Below are 18,417 nucleotides of genomic sequence, written 5' to 3'. Positions count from 1 at the left end.
GGCCCGCACGGCACGGCCGAGCGCTGGCATGCCGTGCCGAGCCATGCCACGCCGTGCCAAACTGCACCCCAAACTGTGCCAGGGATGGTCCCCACACACGCCCCGGGGATGTTTGGGCCCTGGGTGCTGGCCCAGCCCGGCGGGAGGTGCTGGGGATGCCCCCACCCAGAGCCCTGGGGTCACCGGCCACACGCCCGGTGGGTGCCGCAGCCCCCGGGGCAGTGCCAGGGGTCGGGGGACCGGGGACTATCGGGGCGGGTGTCCCTGTGCCATGGCGGGCGGCCTGGGTGTGCCGGCTGCCTCCTCTCTGCCCAACGCTAATTGCCACATACCAGTGTGATGAGCTCAGCCGGCCTCAGGTTCACCGCCGGCCCGGAACACGCTCCAGCCCCGTGCGGTCACTGGGGCCGAGCCGGGGACACGCTCCAGCCCCAGGGTGGGGACAGCCCGTCCCGGGGGGGTTTGGGGCAGCGGGAGTTTCTGCGGGCTGGAGGACCTCGCTCCCTCGGGGCTGGCTGCCAGTGGCAAAGCCACGGACCGGCAAACTTTGGTCACGCTCAGGCGCAGGACCCAGCCCCTTCTTCCCCTGGACACCCCATGGCCCCTGAGCCCCCCATCAACGCAGCAGTGCCGGGGTGGGGTGGGGTGGGGGGAAACTGAGGCACAGGCGGACCCCAGACCCCTTGCTGGTCTGAGCGGCTGCTGGGGAAACTGAGGCAGAGGGTGGGGACGGTGGTTGACCTCGGCTCCAACACGCGTGTCCGGGAGGAGCCGAGGGCAGAACCGGTTGTGCCGGCCCGGTGTAGCCGCAGTGGGGATGCCGTGGGTGGGTGCGGGGCCAGGTGCTGGGCACGCCGAGCCTGGCACAGCCCTGGGCGGCAGCAACGCAGAGACGGGGCCGGTAGTGACCGGAGAGGGGACAGGGGTAGCCCTGGTGTTGTCACCCTGTCCCTCCCTGCTGACTCAAACTGTCACCAGGGTGTGGGAGGGGAAACTGAGGCAGCAGGGAGGAGGGGGTGGCCAGGTCCCCAGGCACCGTCCTGGCCCCGCGCTGGCTCAGGGATGGAGCCAGCACGGCCCCGCTCGAGGCCACGGAGGGGAACTGCGGTAACCACCTGCCAATCAAGGCAATGGCGCTAATTAGCAGTTGGCAGGAGTCCCATCCTTGTTAATTAGCGATAACGAGGATTTATCTCCAGGCCAGATCCAGCGGAGCGGGGAAGGAGCTGCGTTCCCCAAGCGGGGTAGGAGCCCGGTGCCAACGCAGCCCCATGCGCCGGAGCCTGTGCCATCGCTCCGGCCCCGGCTGGACGACGAGCTGCGGGCGTTAAAATGCTCGATTTTATTTAAAATAGCACTTTGAGAGAGGAAAAAAGGGCCGGGGAGGGGCGAAGGGCGGTTGCATATAAAAATATATGGGGGTGGCCAGAGCCACGGGTGCCCCCAGCCCCTCTGGCCCCAGGGGCCGTGTCTTGGACCCCAGGGCCACGGTGTCCCGGCAGGACCCAGTCACCAAAGGGGACGCCAGCCTCGGTGAGTGTCCCCCCACCCCCCCTGGGATAAAAAGCTACGGTGCAAACGCACCCTGAGACCCGTATGAAGATGAAGGGGGGAAGACAGTGTCCGGGAGTGGGGGGGGGTGGGGGGGGTGTCCCTCCCCCCGCCAAGCGCTTTTTTGAGGGGCACCTTCCTTCACGTCCTTGGTAACGGCAGAGTTTTTGCATGGAGCAGCTGGGTCCGCGGGCGGTCCCTGGCCCCGAGGGAGCGGGCGTCAGCAGGAGCTGGTCTGGAGGTTGGGCTCGTTGAGCAGCGAGGCGATGGAGGAGGGCCCGTAGGCGCTGTCGAACTCCTCGTCCGAGCTGAGCCGGTCGTCTTGCAGGGAGGAATCGGCGGCCGAGCGGGCGGCTTTGCGCCTGGGGATGGAGAAGAGGGGTCAGCCCTGGCGCGGGGACGGGGCTGGCACCCCGCTTCCAGCCCAGGGCCGGGGCTGGGTTCCCCCTCCTCTCCAGCCCCCCGCTCCCCACCAAGCCTCCTTCTCCAGCGCCTTGATGCGGTTCTGCAGCTGCTCGTTGAGCTCGTGCTGCTCCTCCAGCTCCCGCTGCGCCTTCTTGCGGGCGCCCTCCAGCCGCTCGATCTCCTCCTCCGCCTCGTCCACTTGACGCTTCAGGGCCTTCACCCGCAGGCTCAGCTGCAGGGAGAGGGGGCGATTCCCACGGGATTTCCCCCGCCGGTGCGGGACAAGCACCCCGGGGTCCCTTCGGAAGCCGTTCGGCATCTCCCGAGGGCTCCCCTCCACCACCCACCTGGTCCTTCTGGTCGCTGACGTGCTGCCGCTCGTCGTCGATCTGGATGGTGAGCTCCTTCACCTTCCTCTCCAGCTTGCGGTTGGAGGACAGCAGGACGCTCTTCTCCCTGCGGCAAAACAACGGGTGGGTGGGCAAGCTGGGCTGGCGGGGGGGGGGGGAGAGGCCGAAGGCACCCCCCCACCACCCCAGCCCCGAGGCGGGGGTCGGGGGTGGCCGGTACCTCTCCTCCGCCTGCAGCCGGTCCTGCAGCTCCTCCACCCGCGCCTCCAGCTGCGAGACGTTGCCGCTGGGTTTCTGCAGCCCCTCCGAGCTGGCCAAGCGGTTCTTCAGCTCCTTGTTCTGCGGGGAGCAAAATACCCTAAAAAACCGTCCCCGTCAACCCCCCCCCCCCCTTTCATACTGGGGTTCCCAGCCCGGTGCGAAAGGCTCAGAACCTCGCTTATGTAAACGGGCGGTGAGTCAGGGCCCAGAAACCCTTTCCCAAGGTGGAGACGTTAACGAGCCGGGTTATATAACGACAATTAGCCGTGCTGGCACCAGTCGGGGCACGAGGCAAGACCGGGATGTGCCGGGCACCACCGGGTGCAAGACACGACACCCATCATCCCCCAGTTTCTGCTCTTAACCGCCTTCGTCGGCCAAAAAAAAAAAAAAAAAAAAAAAAAAAATTCCCCAAAAGCACCAGAAAAACCAGCTCCTCTCCCCGTCCTGCACAGCGGCGTCGCCCCGACCTCGTCAACCGGGCAGCGGTAACGACGGCGGCTGCCGCCGGGCCAGGCCCCGCAGCGTCAGCAGCAGGAGCCCCGTGTTTTTCTTGGCAGCCGTAATTCCGCGCCGGGAACAAGAACAGCTCGGGGAGCTCAGTTCCCATTGATCCGCCTCGTTAAGAGCCAGCTCGGGGTTAGGTAACGAAGGGTTCGGAGCGCAAGCCCGGGCAGGCTGGCGGGGAGCCGCGAGGGAAAGGGGGATCCCATGGGAATGCCACCGCGGGGAGATGCTGGACGGCTCCGGGGAAGCTCCGGCCAGGGGTTGGACATGGGGAGGACGGAAACGGGCCGTATCCAGAGCAGGGAGGAGGAGGGGGAGTGGTTTTCCAGCAGGAAAAGCTCCTTGGGAAGACGGTCCCTCTCCCAGGGATGCTCTAGAGAGGAGCGGGGCCGCACCGGGACGCTTCGCCCCGTACCCCCCATGGGACAAGGGGTCCCGCTGTCCCCTCCGGCTGTCCCCACGGCCCCGCGCTGGCTCCATGCCCCCCGTGGCTCAGCCGTACCTGCCTCTCCAGCGAGACCTTGTCGCACTCCAGGTCCTGCCGGCTGGAGCGTTCCTGCAGCAGCTCTGCCCGCAGCTGGTCGATCTGGGGACAAGGAACGCAGCACGGGTTGGTTTTGCCACATCCTTTGCCGCCACATTCTCTGGGCTAGCGACTGGGGCCACCGAGGTGGCCACGGCTCAGATTTCTTCCCGCGACACCAGCGCTGCGGAGCATGGGCGGACTCGGTGCACCCAACGTCCCACGGCACGCAGCCGGTGTCGACGGCACCAAAAACCCCCGACGAGAGGATTTCGGTTCCTTCCTAAATTAGTTACCGCCATTCTGGCGAGCGGCCCAGAGGTGAGGGCTGCAGTTTTCCACTGGAGGGTTTAAACTGGTTGGACTGGGAGCCGGGGACCCGGCTGCGCTCCCGGCTCTGCCTGGCACCGCGGCGCAGCCGTGCCGGGGGCAAGAATGGGTTTAATCCTTCGACGGAGCAAACCCAAAACGGCCCCAGGGGCCCCTTTCAGGTTGACCAAGGCGAAACGCGCAGCTTTGTGCGTTTAATTTTAAAGCGAAGGAAATCGGAGTTTTATATATATAAAAAAAAAAAAATTGCTCGAATTTTACTCGAGCGCCCCAAAAGCCGGTAGGGCCACTCCTGAGCCGAACCCAGCCGCGGTTTCACGTACATCCCGCTCCGCAGCTCCCGTGCTTCAGACACGTCCAGGGGTCATGGGAAAAGTCTCCCTTCGAGATGTGCCCATTTCCCAGATGGAAAAACGGGACCCCCTCCCCCCTTTTACCGGCTCCCCATAGCCCGAGGGGTGCGAATCCCCCTTTCCAAGCCCCGGGCTGGATCCCGGTGGGGCAGGAGGGAGACGGGCTGTAAGCGGAGGAGCTGCCGATCCCAGGATCCCGGCAAAACCCAGCGCCGGCGGATTGCGGGAGGCTCCCGCCTGCTCGCAGAGCCCAGGCACCGGCTCCGGCTTTGAAGGTAATTAGCGGGTGGGTTGACAGGGAGGGGAGAGCCGGGAGCCCGGTGTAATTTAAGCCCCGACTTCCTGCACAAACACAAACCTCACCCTGTAATTTCAGGGGATTTCTGTTTTTTTCCGCGCCCCCCCCGCCCCCCGCCTCCCGCCCCGCGCCGAGCTCGTATAATTTCCGTTCGCGCCCGAACCGGCTTTTCAGACACCGTCGTCCCGCTTGTATTTAGCGCGACGGAGGGCTGCTCGCTAACGACTCATTACGTGGGGTTGTACCTCCTTGCGCCCGAGGATCCGCGTTACCCAGTGGTGCTTTGCCGGAGCCGGGGGGGGGGTCTCCGTCCCGGCACCAGCCGGGTTTGGAGGGGGGGCTCCTCCCGCCCTACCTGATCTCTGCTCCGGTTGACCCTCTCCGTCAGCAGCTCCACCGTGGTCCTCTCCTCGTCCAGCTCCACCTCCAGGCGCTTGGACTTCTCCTGCGTGGAGAGGGGAGCAGAAGGGTCAAGCGGGAGCCTCGGGGGGTCTCGCCGGCTCGGACCCTCCAGCCGGGATGCCGGAGGAAGGGGGTTTGCTCCGACAACGCTCCCAGCCTGGCAAAACCCAACCGGCCTGGGGGGCTCCGGTGCAGCCCGGTGGAGTCGGGGCTGGGGGGGCAGGAGAAGGGAGACGCTGGGCTGTGAGACACGGCGCTTGACGCCGTGCGGACCCCCGTGCACCCACCCCCCCCCCAACTTCGGGGGAGAACAACCCATCAAAGCAAGGGCCTGCGGCAAGCCCAGCCGCGGGGCAGCGCCGGACGGAGCCGACACAAAGCCGGCTGCGCTGGCGATTAATAAATATAATATTAGCAACGCCCCGCAGCGCTGCCGGGCTGCGCAACTCCTCTTCCTCAGCAACTCCTCTGCCTCAGCGGCTGCGGGACGGAGGACGCCCGGGCCAGCTCTGCCCCTCGCTGTCAGCAACGCAGCATTGCAGGGACGGGGCGAGCGGTTTTCGGGGTGTTGGGCCGCGCTCCCCCACCTCCAGCGCCTTGACGTGCCGGGAACGATCGTCCTGCGAGCGCTTCTTGGTGTCCATCTCCTGCTCCAGGTTGTGCAGGCGCTGGAGCAGCACCTCCTTATCCAGCAGCGCGCTCTCCCGCTCCGCCTGGCTGTCCTGCAGCGCTTGCTTCAGCCGGGCCACCTGCGGCACCCAAGGGGGAAGATGTCCCCATGCCAGACGTGGCGCCGGGCACCCCACGGAGGGACGGAGAGGACGTTGTGGGGACCCGCAACCCGCCAGCCCTCGCCGTAACCTCGTCCTGCAGCCGCCCCACGCTGAACTGCATCTTCTCCACCTCGGCGCCCCGATCCTTGGCTTGTTTTTGGGAGTCCGTGAGCTCCTTCCGTGACTTCTCCTTGAACTCCTCCAGCTGCGACTTCAGCGCCGCCAGCGAGCTGTGGGACTCCTCCGTCATCTGCTCCAGCTGCGGCGGAGAGGGGACAGCTGAGGAGCTGGGGACCAGCCCACGCACCCCCTGCCCTTGCTGACGGGGCACGAGGTGGGAGAAGGTACCCGTGGGCATGGGGCTGGGGGGACATTTCTGCTTCCGTGGGCTCGGGAGCATCACGGCAAGGGGTGCCAGCCCTGTCAGAGCAGCCTGGAGCTCTGGCCGGAGCCACTCGGGGAAGGGCAGGGGACAAGATGGCGCTGGGACACCAGGGGATGCTGATCCCTAGGGACAGCGTGGTTTTATGGAGTCTCCTGGGCCACCGGGGGGAGGATCAGTCCCAATCAGCTCCGCAGGGAAACCAGACCCGCACCCAAAGTCCCGGATCCCTCCCCGAACCCAGCGAGGGGAGCTCCCCATCCCACGGCACGGGGACTGGGTGTCGCGGCACACGGTGGGGACGGGGGCGTCCTGGGGGTGGAAGCGTCCCCGGAGCCACCCGGGGCGACCCCCCAACCTCTTTGTTCAGCTTCTCCGTGGTGCGGTCGAGCAGGCGCTTCTGCTCCTCCAGCTCGCTCTTGGCGCGCTTGAGCTGCTCCTTCTGCCGCTGCTCCTCCTGGTAGGACGCGCTCAGCTCCTGGTGCTCCTGCGTCAGCCGGGCCAGGCCGCGCTGAGCCTCCTCCAGCCGCGTCTCCAGCGACCGCTTGGCCATCAGCAGCTCCTGCTCCCGCTCCGTGGCTTCGCCCAGCGACTCCTCCATCTGCCTGCGCTCTGCCTGCGGGGAGGGGGCTCTTCAGGCTCCGTCCCTCGGCAGGGGAACAGCTGGGGAACGGCCGCAGTCCCGGTACCTCCAGTTTGGTGACCTTCTCCTTGAGCCGTGCCTGGGAGCCCTCCCAGTTCTCGCCCAAGCGCTCGTATTCCTTCAGCTGCGTCTCCATCCCAAGGATCTTCCTCCTCAGGTCGTCGTTCTGATCCTGCACCTCTCGCAGGCTGGACTCCACCGTCTTCCTCGCCTGCTCCGAGGCCTCCCGCGCGCTCTCCAGGGAAGCCTTCGCCTGCAACGCAGCCGCAGCATGGGATGGACCCGGGACTAGCTGCTGAGCTGGGAGGCGGGGGTGGGTCTCGGGGGGGCAATTTGGGCTCGCATCCCTTGGTATGGCTGGGTGGGGGCAACCCCCTTCCTTCCCCCGGTCCCCAGGCTCACCTTGGTGGCCTCGTCCCGCTCCTCCTGGAGCTGCTGCAGGTCCCTGCGGTACCGTTCCAGCTCCCCGTCGCGGCTGGACGCCTCCTCCCGCATGGTGCCCTTCAGCGCCGCCAGCTCCCGCTCCCGCTCCCGCAGCTGCTCCTCCCGGCTCCGCTTCTCCGCTGCCAGCTCCCGCTGAGCCTCCCGCAGCTCCTGGGACGGAGGGGAGTGGGGTGTCGGGGACCCTCGGCGCTGGACGGGGTCCCCGGCGCCGCCTGCCGCCTCCTTCCCTCGTCACCCACCTTCCTGAGCGCCTCCAGCTCGCCGGGGTCCGCCGCGCTGCTCCGCGCCTGCTCCGCGTCCTCCCGGGCGGCGGCGAAGCGCTCCTGCAGCTCCCGCAGCTCCTCCTCAAACTCCTCCCGCTCCAGCTTCACCTGCAGCAGCCTGGAGAGGGGCAGGATGAGGCCACCAAACCCAGCCCCGTGTCCCCCTGTCCCACACCCCCAGCCCCAGCGTGCCCAGAGAGCGGCACCCGGCTCGGCCATCGCCTTCCTCCCCGGCGTGCCCAGCGAGGAAGAGGAGGGCCAACCCCATCCCAGCTCCCGACGCATTTTAACGGCGTTTGGAGTAAAGGTGCTGGGTGGTGGCGGGCGCCTGGACCTCCCCAAAAGGTGCTCGCGCCTCCGGCTCAGCCGCAGCCCCGGCACTTACTCCTGCTTGGTGGTGCGGAGCTCGTCCTTGTTCTTCTGGAACATGTCCCGCCAGTGCCCCGTCTCCTCCGCGCTCTCCTCCAGCTCCCGCTGCAGGTTCCTCACCACCGTGTTGATCTTCTGCCTCTCCGACTCCAGGCTGGCCTGATCCTGGATGGAAGCCTTTGAGCGCTCGCCCGCAGAGCGGCATCCTCGTGCGATGCTCCGACGATGCCGAGTTCCTGCCCCGGCTAACGCCCCCCAAACCAGCCCAGGGAAGCCACGCAGGGACCCAAGGAGCCCCCGGACCTCCCCAAACCAGCCCAGGGAAGCCACGCAGGGACCTGGGGAACCCCCAAACCAGCCCAGGGAAGCCACGCAGGGACCCGAGGAGACCCCAGACCACCCCAAACCAGCCCAGGGACCCGAGGAGCCCCCGGACCTCTCCGAACCAGCCCAGGGAAGCCACGCAGGGACCCGGGGAACCCCCAAACCAGCCCAGGGAAGCCACGCAGGGACCCAAGGAGCCCCCGGACCTCCCCAAACCAGCCCAGGGAACCCACGCAGGGACGCGGGGAGCCCCCGGACCTCCCCGAACCAGCCCAGGGAAGCCACGCAGGGACCCGGAGAACCCCCAAACCAGCCCAGGGAAGCCACGCAGGGACGCGAGGAGCCCCCGGACCTCCCCAAACCAGCTCCGCCCTCCCCACAGCATCTCCATCCTGGGGCAGCGAGAGCCGGGACAGTGGGATGCTCCGATGGGGCGAGTTTGGGGCAGGACACAAACCCCATTTCCAGCTCAGGACCATTTAAAGGGGGAATTCAAGGGCACCGACTCCAAGCAAAGACCCTTCCCAGCCACAGCCAGCAAGTCCCCGTCCCCCGGCCCTCCCCGCAGCCGGACCTGCGTCATGTCCTCCATGCTGCGCCGCAGCTGGTCCATGTCGCTCTGGTACTGCTGCCGGACGCGGTCCAGCTCCTTGTCGTGGCTGGCCACCTCCTCCTTGAGGGCTCCCTTCAGCGCCGTCAGCTCCCGCTCCCGCAGCCGCAGCTGCTCCTCCTGCCGCTGTTTGGAGCTCAGGGCCTCCTCCAGCTCCTCCCTGGTCTCCAGCAGCTCCTGTGGGCCAAGGGGACAGCCCGGCTCGGTGGCAGCGAAGCGACAGAGGGGGATGCCCGCGCCTCGGCGCGATCCTCGCCGTACCTTGTACAAGGCTTCGCTGCCCGCGGCCGCGCCGGAGCCCTTGCGCAGGCGGTCGAGCTCTCGGCGCGTGGCCAGCAGCTGCTCCTCGCAGTCGCCCAGCCGCGTCTCCGCCTGCTCCTTGGCTGTTCTCGCCTCGCTCAACCTGGGGGAAGGGGACACAAGAGCAATGGGGTCCTTCAAAGCCTGGCAGGGACCACCTGCCGGCCCCTGGGGACCCACATCTGCACCCCGAGGGGCCGGGGATGCAGCACCCGCCTACGAGCACCTACATGGTGGGCGGCTCGTCCCGGCACGGCGAAGGGGACAGGGACAGCGGGGGTGACGGCCACCCACCCTCGCGCTCCCCCAGCCCTCTTTGTGTCTCCAAATGTCCCCCCCGCCCCAAACCCTCTGTCAGTGTCCCCAGCGCGGCCGCAGCCCCCGCAGCGGCTCTTACTCTTGCAAACTCCTCTGCAGCTCCTGGCTTTTCTTCTCCAGGGCCCCCCGCAGCCGCTGGTTCTCCCCCTCCGCCTCCCGCAGCCGCGACTCCAGGCCCCGAGCGGTGCCGCTCCTGCCCGGATCCCGGCTCAGCTCCAGCTTCTGGCGGAGCTGCAGGAGAAGGGACACGGGTCACGTCCCCTCCGCGGGGGCACAGCGACCAGCGACCGCAGCCATGCTCCATGTCCCCCTCCCCAGCATTCCCACCCCCCCGCCTCCGGCGGGGATGGGAATGACCCCCGGCGCCCACAAGACACCCCAGCGGGGTGTAAAACAGACCAGGGGAAAATTTGGTCTCGCCTGGGCACCTGAGCCCAAGTGAAGGGGCTCGGAGCAGGGGCCCATTGCGCTTCTCCTCCCCCCCGGGGATATAGACCGCGGTCCCACGGCCCCCCCGAGCCCCCCAGCCCCCCTAACCTTCTGCCTGGCTTCACCTTGGTCTCCTCATCGAGCTTCTCCTGCAGCTCCTCCACCTTCCTGGCCAGGTCTCTGTGCTGGGGCTGGGAACACGCCGCGTCCTTGGGAGGTGCCTGGAGAGATCCCCCCCCGGGCTCACTCGGTGGGTTCAGGGCACCGCAACCCCCTCCACCACCACCACCACTGGGGGGGAGCTTGGGGTCTCCCCCCAAGCTGGGAGCAGCACAAGGATGGCCCCGACTCACCGCCAGCTCCTGCATCTTCTCCAGCAGCCGGGCGGTTTTCCTCTTCAGGGAGATTTCGCTCTCGCTGCTCCTGCGTCAGAGCGGGGGGAAGCGTTTGGGGATGGGGGGGGACGGAGATGGGGGGAAGCGTTTGGGGATGGGGGGGGACGGAGATGGGGGGAAGCGTTTGGGGATGGGGAGGATGGGGAGGATGGAGCTGGGGGGAAGCGTTTGGGGACGGGGGGGATGGAGCTGGGGGGAAGTGTTTGGGGATGGGGGGGGACGGAGCTGGGGGGAAGTGTTTGGGGATGGGGGGGGACGGAGCTGGGGGGAAGTGTTTGGGGATGGGGGGGGACGGAGCTGGGGGGAAGAGTTTGGGGACGAGGGGGGACGGAGCTGGGGGGAAGCGTTTGGGGACGAGGGGGGACGGAGCTGGGGGGAAGAGTTTGGGGATGGGGAGGATGGGGAGGATGGAGCTGGGGGGAAGCGTTTGGGGATGGGGGGGGATGGAGCTGGGGGGAAGTGTTTGGGGATGGGGGGGGACGGAGCTGGGGGGAAGTGTTTGGGGATGGGGGGGGACGGAGCTGGGGGGAAGTGTTTGGGGACGAGGGGAGGATGGAGCTGGGGGGAAGCGTTTGGGGATGGGGGGGGATGGAGCTGGGGGGAAGCGTTTGGGGACGGGGGGGACGGAGATGGGGGGGAAGTGTTTGGGGACGGGGAGATGGAGATGGGGGGAAGCGTTTGGGGATGGGGGGGACGGAGCTGGGGGGAAGCATTTGGGGACGGGGGGGGATGGAGATGGGGGAAGTGTTTGGGGACGGGGGGGATGGAGCAAGGGGAAGCATTTGGGGATGGGGGGGATGGAGATGGGGGGAAGCATTTGGGGACGGGGGGGACGGAGCAGGGGGAAGCGTTTGGGGACGGCGGGACAGAGCAAAGGGAAGCGTTTGGGGATGGGGGGGGACAGAGTGGGGGCACGTCCCAGCCCAGGATGCAGGAACACCCCCAGCACTTTGCCGCTCGCTCCCCCCCCAAAATCCTGAGCACCATGTGGATACCGGGACACCCCCGCTCCCAAACCGCCCCCGCAGCATCCCAGCCGCAGCCGGGGGGGCTTTGGGAAAGGGGCAGGGAGTGACGGGGGCAGGCGGGGGGGGGGGGGGGGGGGCTCGGGGGGGCTCTCACCCCTCCTTCAGGATGCCATAGATGAGCTCCTTGGGGTGCTCGCTGCCGCCGGGCTGGGCGACCTCCCGCTGGTCCCGCAGCAGGTCCGGGGTGGATTTGAGCTGCTTTAAGGGATAAAAAAGCTCAGCTCTGGCAAGGACGTGTGTGTCCCCCCCACCCCCAGCCCCGACCCGGCACCCTGGGTCCTGCCGCTCGCCTTGGTGCCGGTGCCCCCCTCGGCTACGGAGCTCGTGACCCTTGTGGTCCCCGCAGGATCGGGCCCCCCGCCCCCCCCCGGTACCTGCAGCTCTGCCCGGGCTTTGCTCTGCAGCCGCTCGCCCGCGGGCTCCTCTGCGCCCCGGTTCGCCCGCTGGCTCCTCGTCCCCCCGTCCTCCATCCCCGCGGCTCCGCCGGGGCGGCCGAGGCTGCCGGCGGGCACCGCGGGGCGAAGGCCACCGGCCCGGCGTTGGGCACTGCTCAGTTCCCCGGCATCCGGCACGTCGCGGTGGGGGACGCGGCCGTCCAGGCTCTGGGAGCGTTTCCTCTCCTCCGAGGGGATCCGGCCCCTCCGGGCCGCCCGCCCTCGCTGCTGCACCTTCCCGTCGAACTTGCTGATGAGGGAATCCACCGAGGAGAGGGGTTTGGTGTCCACGTCGCTGTCGCCCACCGCGGCTTCCGTGTCCGAGGAAGGGGCTTTGGCCGTGGCCCTCGAGCCGGGGGCTTTGGCCCGCTCCGGTGCGATGTTCAACATGCTGCTGCTTTTGCCGCCGGCCAGAGCCCGCTGCTGCCGGCTGCCGCTGGGCCGGGGAGCGCCGGCGGCGAAGGGCTCGCGGTCGGCGGTGCTGAGCAGGTCCCCGTGGGACTGCGTCCTCCGCAGCTCCTCTCCCAGCAGCCGCTTGCCCGGCGGAGGTTGAGGCTCATGGCGGGAGGTCACCGAGACGCCGCCAGTCTCCTCATCCGAGGTGCTGTGGGACGAGCCGTGCCGGAGCTGCCGCCCCACGTAGGGGTTTTCCGGCAGGTCCGAGTCGGAGCTGATGGAGCCGGGGGGCTGGGGGCCGGCGGGGGGGTTGGGGTAGGAGCCCTCGCTCTTGATCTGCACCCCGAAGGAGTCGCCGCCCTTCTCGCCGCTGTTGAGGACGACGAAGGGCTGCCCGGCAATGCCCTGCACCCGCACGGCCACCCCGTAGGAGCCGGGCTTGCCCCTCGCCTTGGGGGGTCTCCGGGGCTCCTGCAGGTCGTTGATGAAGCGGATCTGGACGCCGTAATCCACGGGGCTCTGCTTCTCCGCCATCGCTGCGCTCGCCGGCCACTCCATCACCGCGGTCCTTGGAGAGGAGGGGGGGGAGAGGGGACAGAGTCATCCTCGGATCGGAGACGGCGCTCGGCGAGGGTCCGGCTGCCAGAGGACACTGCAGCGTCCCCAGGACAGGACGGGGACAAGGCTTGCTGTGCCGGCACCGGCATCGCCAGGGAGAGCAAACCCCCCCCCAGCCCCAGCCCGCAGCCGGACCCTCACCGCGGTTGCCGCCGCTGGCCCTTGGTGGCCAGAGCCCGGGGACGCGGAGGGGAGGCAGAGATCCAGGCTGGGCTCCGCAGCCGGGCTCCGCTCCCGAAGCCTCCCGGGCGGCTGCGGAAGGAACGCCGCAGCCTGGCTGCAGCCGGAGCCGGCGTCCCTCAGCATCACCCCCAGCGCCGGGGCAGCCGCTCGCGTCCCGTGGGGAGGGGACAGATATGAGCAGTGACATATTGGGAACAGCGTGACGGAACCCTCCCCCCCGGTCCCGGCGGCACCCAGGGCGATGCCGGACGGAGAGCGTCAGGAGCGGGGAACGCAGAGGGGTGGGGGGCTGAGCTCCCCTACAGGCACCTGGGGGGGGTTACGTGACAGAAAAGCCCAAAATCAGCCCCCGAGCCCCGCGGCACTGTGTATTCATCCCCCCCCCGAGCACCGGAGCAGCCGCGGCTCCTTTCTCTGCTGTAAATAACGCGGATACCAGGAGCGATGCGAGGTGCCGAGCGCTCAGCTGGCACCCGCGTCCCCGGGGGGGTGTCCCCAGCCAGGCAGGGGGATGCTTAAACCCATCCCGCAGGTGGAGAAAAAAAAAAAACCCAAAACAAAAAAACAAAAGCAAAACCCCACACTTTCAGCTCAAATCGGGACATCGCCCCCAAAGCCGCCCCAGCCCGGAGCGGGGAGCGGGCAGGGATGGAGTGGGGGGATGCCCAGCGTCTCCCACCTCCTCACGTCAGCCCCGAGCCCACGTCTCCCCCCGTTTCCCCCCCCGGGGAAGAAGCCGGAGCGGGACGTCCCTTGCCGTGGGACGGCAGAGAGGGGCCCGGAGCAGCAGCGGGGGCTGGAGGCAGCAGCCGGTGCCACGCGGACTCCGCGGGCAGCGCCAGGAGGGATGAGTCCTTGGCTTCCCCCGGCCCTGCTGGCCCCCCACTGCCGCCGTCTGCTCCCGGCCCCCGGCCAAAACCCGACAGGGGCAGCTCCCGCGGCTCCTCGGCTTCGCCGGAGTCACCCGTGGGGTCTCCCACATCCCTGTCCCGAGCCAGCAGCCGGGGCAGCGACCGGGAGCTGCTGGCCGCGGCGGGCAGGGGAATGGCTAGTTACGTCCCAGGCGAAGGAGCCCAGGAGCCGCAGAGGTGATGGGAGAGGAGCCCCCGTCCCCTGAGCTCGTTATCCCTGCCCGGTGTCCAGCTAATGAGATCAGCAACAGACACCAGCCTCTATAAATACGCCCTGAGCCCAGCGCCCGCGGCCAGAGCCCCTAACGCCGACCCCACCAGCCCCGTCCCCGCCGCGCGCCGCAGCATCCCCTGCGGGGGGCCGGGAGGAGCAGGACCCCCACCAACCTGCCCCAGGAGAGGCAACCGGCTTCGGCAGCAAAATTCAGAATTTTCCCCGGCTGCCAGCGTCCAAAGTGCGGCCGGTGACAAAGCCCGGCCCGGGTGGGGAGAGGAATGGGCCCCGACTGCTATCGGGGTGGCAACCGCGAGCCGTGGGCGCAGCACCCGCCCTGGGAGGACCTTTGGATGGGTGGCGAGGGGCGGCACGGCTTCGCGGCAACACGGCATCATGGCGGCACAGCATCCTCCCGCGGCATTGCCGGCGCGGCAGGGGCTCGCCGAGCAAAGCGCCGGCCTCGCCAGCATCCCCGCCGCCGGCAAAGGACGCGGCTCTGCCCTGGCACGAGCGGGGAGCAGGTGGCAGGGAACGGCGGGGGACGGATGCGGTTGGGGACGTCGCCGGGCTCAAACGCGGCCTGGCACAGGATGGCACCGGGGTGAGGAGGATTTGCTCTTTCCGAGCTTCGCTGCCGGCTTCGGGGCGCTCCGGTGGCGTTTGGGAAGCCGGGAGGAAGCAGGTGAGCCAGGCCCGGTTACGGCCCAGGAATGCCTCCTTCCTCCTGGAAGGGCTCCAGAGAAAGGGCTGGAGCCGGATCGCATTCCTGTGTGGCGGAGCAACACCCAGCCCCGCGCTGGAAACACAGCCCCGGGAGGGGATTTCACTGGAAACCACAGGGAAGGAGCCTGGAAGCAGGAGGGACGGAGAATCGGGGATAAGAACAGGCTGGTTATTGTCCGCGGGGCGCGCCTCGTGCTCCGACGCACCCCAGCGAGGGCAGCGCCGAGCCCTGGGGGTCCCGCTGCGGGACGAGGCGAGAGCCCAGGGGTCTCTTGCCGAGGGGTCTCTTGCCGGCGGTCACGCACACCCCCCGGCATCGCGCTGCCGGCCGCGCCGGGGATGGCGGGCGGCCAGCTCCGCTCGCCCGCACCGGCCGCACAATGAGCCCTTTGTGGCCAGGACGTTTAACCCAGAAAGTTGTTTTGCAATTGGCGGACGGCGCTGGAAAAGGGGCTCCTGCGCCCGGCGGGGCTCTGCATCCCCCCCCCCACACCCCCCCCCAACTCCTGGCTCCCAGAACACCTGGGTGGGAAAGGCCGCGGCTGCCAGGTCGGGCTGAGCCTCCTCCATCAAGGTCAGACGCGTAATTCGACCGCGGGCGGCCACACGCCGGGACCCCGGCGAGGAGCTGGCTCCGTTTTCCCCCTTTCCAAGCCCCCCTTTCCGAGCAGCACCCCACAAGGATGGGGACAAAAAACCACAGGATTATCCCAAAAGCACCTTGTGACCGGACTGACGGCGCGGGGAAGGAGCCAACAGAGACGCACGAACCCGGCCGTTTCTCCCCCATCACCACCTGGGGGTTGTTTTTTGGGGGCGGGGGGGATCCCGACCCGGTTTGGGCGGTTTCCACCCAGGGTTTCCCCACGGCTTCGCTCACCTGCGCGGCTGCTCGCTCAGCCCTCCGCGTTCACAGCCCGGCTTTCGCTCGGGGCCAAAGTCCGGGGCCGATTTCGGGCGCAGGCAGCGCACGCCGTGCCTCTGCCCTGCCCGTCACCGGGCCCGACACCGGCGGGGACCGGCTATTCCTGCTGTCCCGGGGCCCGAAACCCCGCACCGTGTCGGAGGAACCCGAAACCAGGGCACCTGCGTCACGCAACAGGGACGGGCTCGCGGTGACGCTGGCCGGCAGCGTGCCAGGGGCTGGGAGAGGGATGTCGGCGGGCAGAAGGGTCGCCCCCCAGGCGACGTCCCCCGGGGCAGCCGCGGGAGCTGATAAGGACCGAATTCCTTCATCCCGACCCGGCCGCGGGCAGAGCCCTTGGGTTAATCATCAACCCGGAGACTGGAAAATCCCGTTCCCAGCCTCTCCCAGGGGTTTCGGAAACCAAACCCCGCTCTCCATCCTCGTGCCAAGGGCGGCTCCACCGCGGCGCCCCGACACCACCGTCACCGCACGAGCCGCGACGCAGGGTGCTGCGGTAAACGCCGCTCAGGTCCGTTTACTGGTTTCCAAGCGAGTCGTGCCTCCGAAACCGGAATTATTTTCATCCACGCGCTCGTGGGACAAATACTTCCCTGGGGGGAACGGGCGGGGAGCGAGGAAGAGCCCTGGGGGCGTTACGTGGCTCCGCCACAAGCCAAGAGGTCCCCAACGGCTCTGGTTTCACCCCAAAGCGGGGAACCCCCCCCCCCCGCCCCCCATTGTTGGGGTCCCCGGGGCAGGTCGGGCAGCGCAAACACGAGCGCGCAACATCGCCCCGACCCCCCCCAAAGGGACGGCAACACCTCCCGCCCCGCAAAAGGGGACGCTGAGGAAGGGACTGGGGGGGATGCCGCGAGTGCCGCAGCCAGGACGCAGCGGTGAGGGGCTCCGCCAACAAAGCAGGGGCCTCCGCCGGGCTAAACGGCACCTTATCTCCAGGGATGGAGATGGAAAACCCGACCCCGTTCCAAACCAGCCGGACTGGTTCGGGGTGGTGGGAGAGGCAAAGCCAGCCCCGATCGAGCCGCAAACACCCTCCCCAGGACGGTTGGCAAGAGCCGGCACATGGGGGACCTCAGGAGGCAACGGAGTCCCGGGGCAGCGGGTGAGGCAGGTGGCAGCGGGGACGGCACCCGAGCCCTAGATATTTTTTTTTTTTTCCCCTTTCTTATTTAAACGGGCTGCTAAAAATACGGCACCGGGAAGCCCGGGAAGTAGGGCAGCGCCAGGCCGGGGGGGGGTGGTGGGACCGCGGCGTCACCGCAGCCACCGCATCGTCCCGCACCCGCGGGAAACGACCGACCCGCACCCAAAGGGCTTCACCCCCCCCCACACACACCCCCCCGGGATGTGACACCCCCACAGTCCCGGCGGCGCTTGATTAACTCCGTGCTAATGAGGAGAAGCAGCGACGGCCGCCCCTATAGGGGCCCTATAGGGACAGACCCCTCCCCAAAGGACGGGAGCGCCTGTGGGTGCAGCTTCCATAGGGAACGGCAGATCCCGCAGGGCCATAGGGGCGGGTGAGGCAGCGCCCATAGGGGCTATAGGGGACAGCAGGGCCCCGACGGAGGGGTGGAACGGGGACAACCCCAGTCCCTCACTGGGGGAGCCGCCTGGGGGGTCCCCATAGGATCTGCTATAAGTCTGGTCACCCCCTAGGGACAAGAGCCCCTATGGGGACCGCTATAGGTTGAGCCAAGGACAAGGGTCCCCATAGTGCCAGCCCCTACAGGATCTTCTATAGGGCAAGGTTTCCCCCACAAAGGAAAGCCCCTATAGCTTCCGCCATGGGGCAGGGCATGGCGCAGGAAGGACAGCACATACGGCCCCAACTCCTATAGGCCCTGCCATAGGGCAGGGCACGCTCCAGGAAGGACAACACCTACAGCGCCAGTGCCTGTGGGCTCTGCTGTGGGGCGGGACATGCCAAGGACAACAGTCCCTATGGGCCCAGCCCCTATAGGCTCTGCCATAGGGCAGGGCACACCCTGGGGAGGACAGCACCGACAGATCCGGCCCCTATAGACACAGCTATAGGGCAGGGCACCCCCCCAGGACAGCAGCCCCTATGGCCCCAACCTCTATAGGCGCTGCTGTGGGGCAGGACAGCCTCCTGGCACAGCAGCCCCTATAGCCCCGACCCCTATAGGGGGCTATATATGCCCCTATATGGGGCAGGACCTGCTCCCAGGACTTGAGCAGCTATGGTGCTGGCCCCTATAGGCTCTGCCGTGGGGCAGGACCCACTCCCATCACAGCAGGCCCTATAGCCCCAGCCCCTATAGGCGCTGCCATAGGGCAGGGCACCCTCCCAGGGCATCAGCCCCCATAGCCCCAGCCCCTATAGTCTCTGCCTTAGCCCAGGGCACCCTCCTAGGACATCAGCCCCCATAGCCCTGGCCTCTATAGGCGCTGCCGTGGGGCAGGGCACCCTCCTGGGACAGCAGCCCCTATATCCCTGAACTCTATAGGCACTGCCATAGGGCTGGGCACCCTCCCGGCACAGCGGCCCCTATAGCCCCGGTCCCTATAGGCTCTGCCGTGGGGCAGGACCCTCTCCCAGGACACCAGCCCCCATAGCCCCAGCCCCTGTAGGCGCTGCGGTGGGGCAGGGCACCCTCCCGGCACAGCAGCCCCGGTGCCCCCCGGTGTCCCCCGGTGCCCCCGCCACTCACCGCCGCCGCCGCGCGCGCCCGCCGCTGCCCACCGCAACCTGTTACCTTCGCCCAGGCCCCGCCCCCGGCGCCGC

At 68.2% G+C, this 18,417-nt stretch overlaps 1 protein-coding gene across 5 annotated transcripts; it reads right to left on the bottom strand.

The window, feature by feature from the left end:
* Positions 1–1,317: 1,317 nt before the first annotated feature.
* CGN (cingulin) lies at positions 1,318–18,406 on the bottom strand. 5 transcript variants are annotated; one of them, XM_063357190.1, is made up of 21 exons: positions 18,344–18,406; positions 11,633–12,656; positions 11,353–11,456; positions 10,189–10,258; positions 9,961–10,056; positions 9,486–9,637; positions 9,050–9,191; positions 8,753–8,965; positions 7,871–8,019; positions 7,462–7,603; positions 7,181–7,372; positions 6,825–7,031; positions 6,494–6,751; positions 5,842–6,012; positions 5,568–5,729; positions 4,934–5,023; positions 3,577–3,660; positions 2,527–2,645; positions 2,304–2,412; positions 2,025–2,188; positions 1,318–1,913 (listed from the first exon to the last, which is right to left on the bottom strand). In XM_063357190.1, the coding sequence occupies exons 2-21, from the start codon at positions 12,644–12,646 to the stop codon at positions 1,772–1,774; spliced, it is 3,780 nt and encodes a 1,259-aa protein (XP_063213260.1). In that variant the 5' UTR covers positions 12,647–12,656; positions 18,344–18,406; the 3' UTR covers positions 1,318–1,771. The 5 variants fall into 5 exon arrangements, with proteins under 5 accessions (XP_063213260.1, XP_063213258.1, XP_063213262.1 ...); XM_063357188.1 differs by lacking the exon at positions 18,344–18,406 and adding an exon at positions 15,621–15,782; XM_063357192.1 differs by lacking the exon at positions 18,344–18,406 and adding an exon at positions 15,621–15,781 and having other exon boundaries at positions 11,353–11,453.
* Positions 18,407–18,417: the final 11 nt, after the last annotated feature.

Source organism: Chroicocephalus ridibundus, chromosome 21 (genome assembly GCF_963924245.1).
Source record: "Chroicocephalus ridibundus chromosome 21, bChrRid1.1, whole genome shotgun sequence".
NCBI lineage: Eukaryota > Metazoa > Chordata > Aves > Charadriiformes > Laridae > Chroicocephalus > Chroicocephalus ridibundus.
This window is presented reverse-complemented; position numbering and strand designations above follow the sequence as displayed.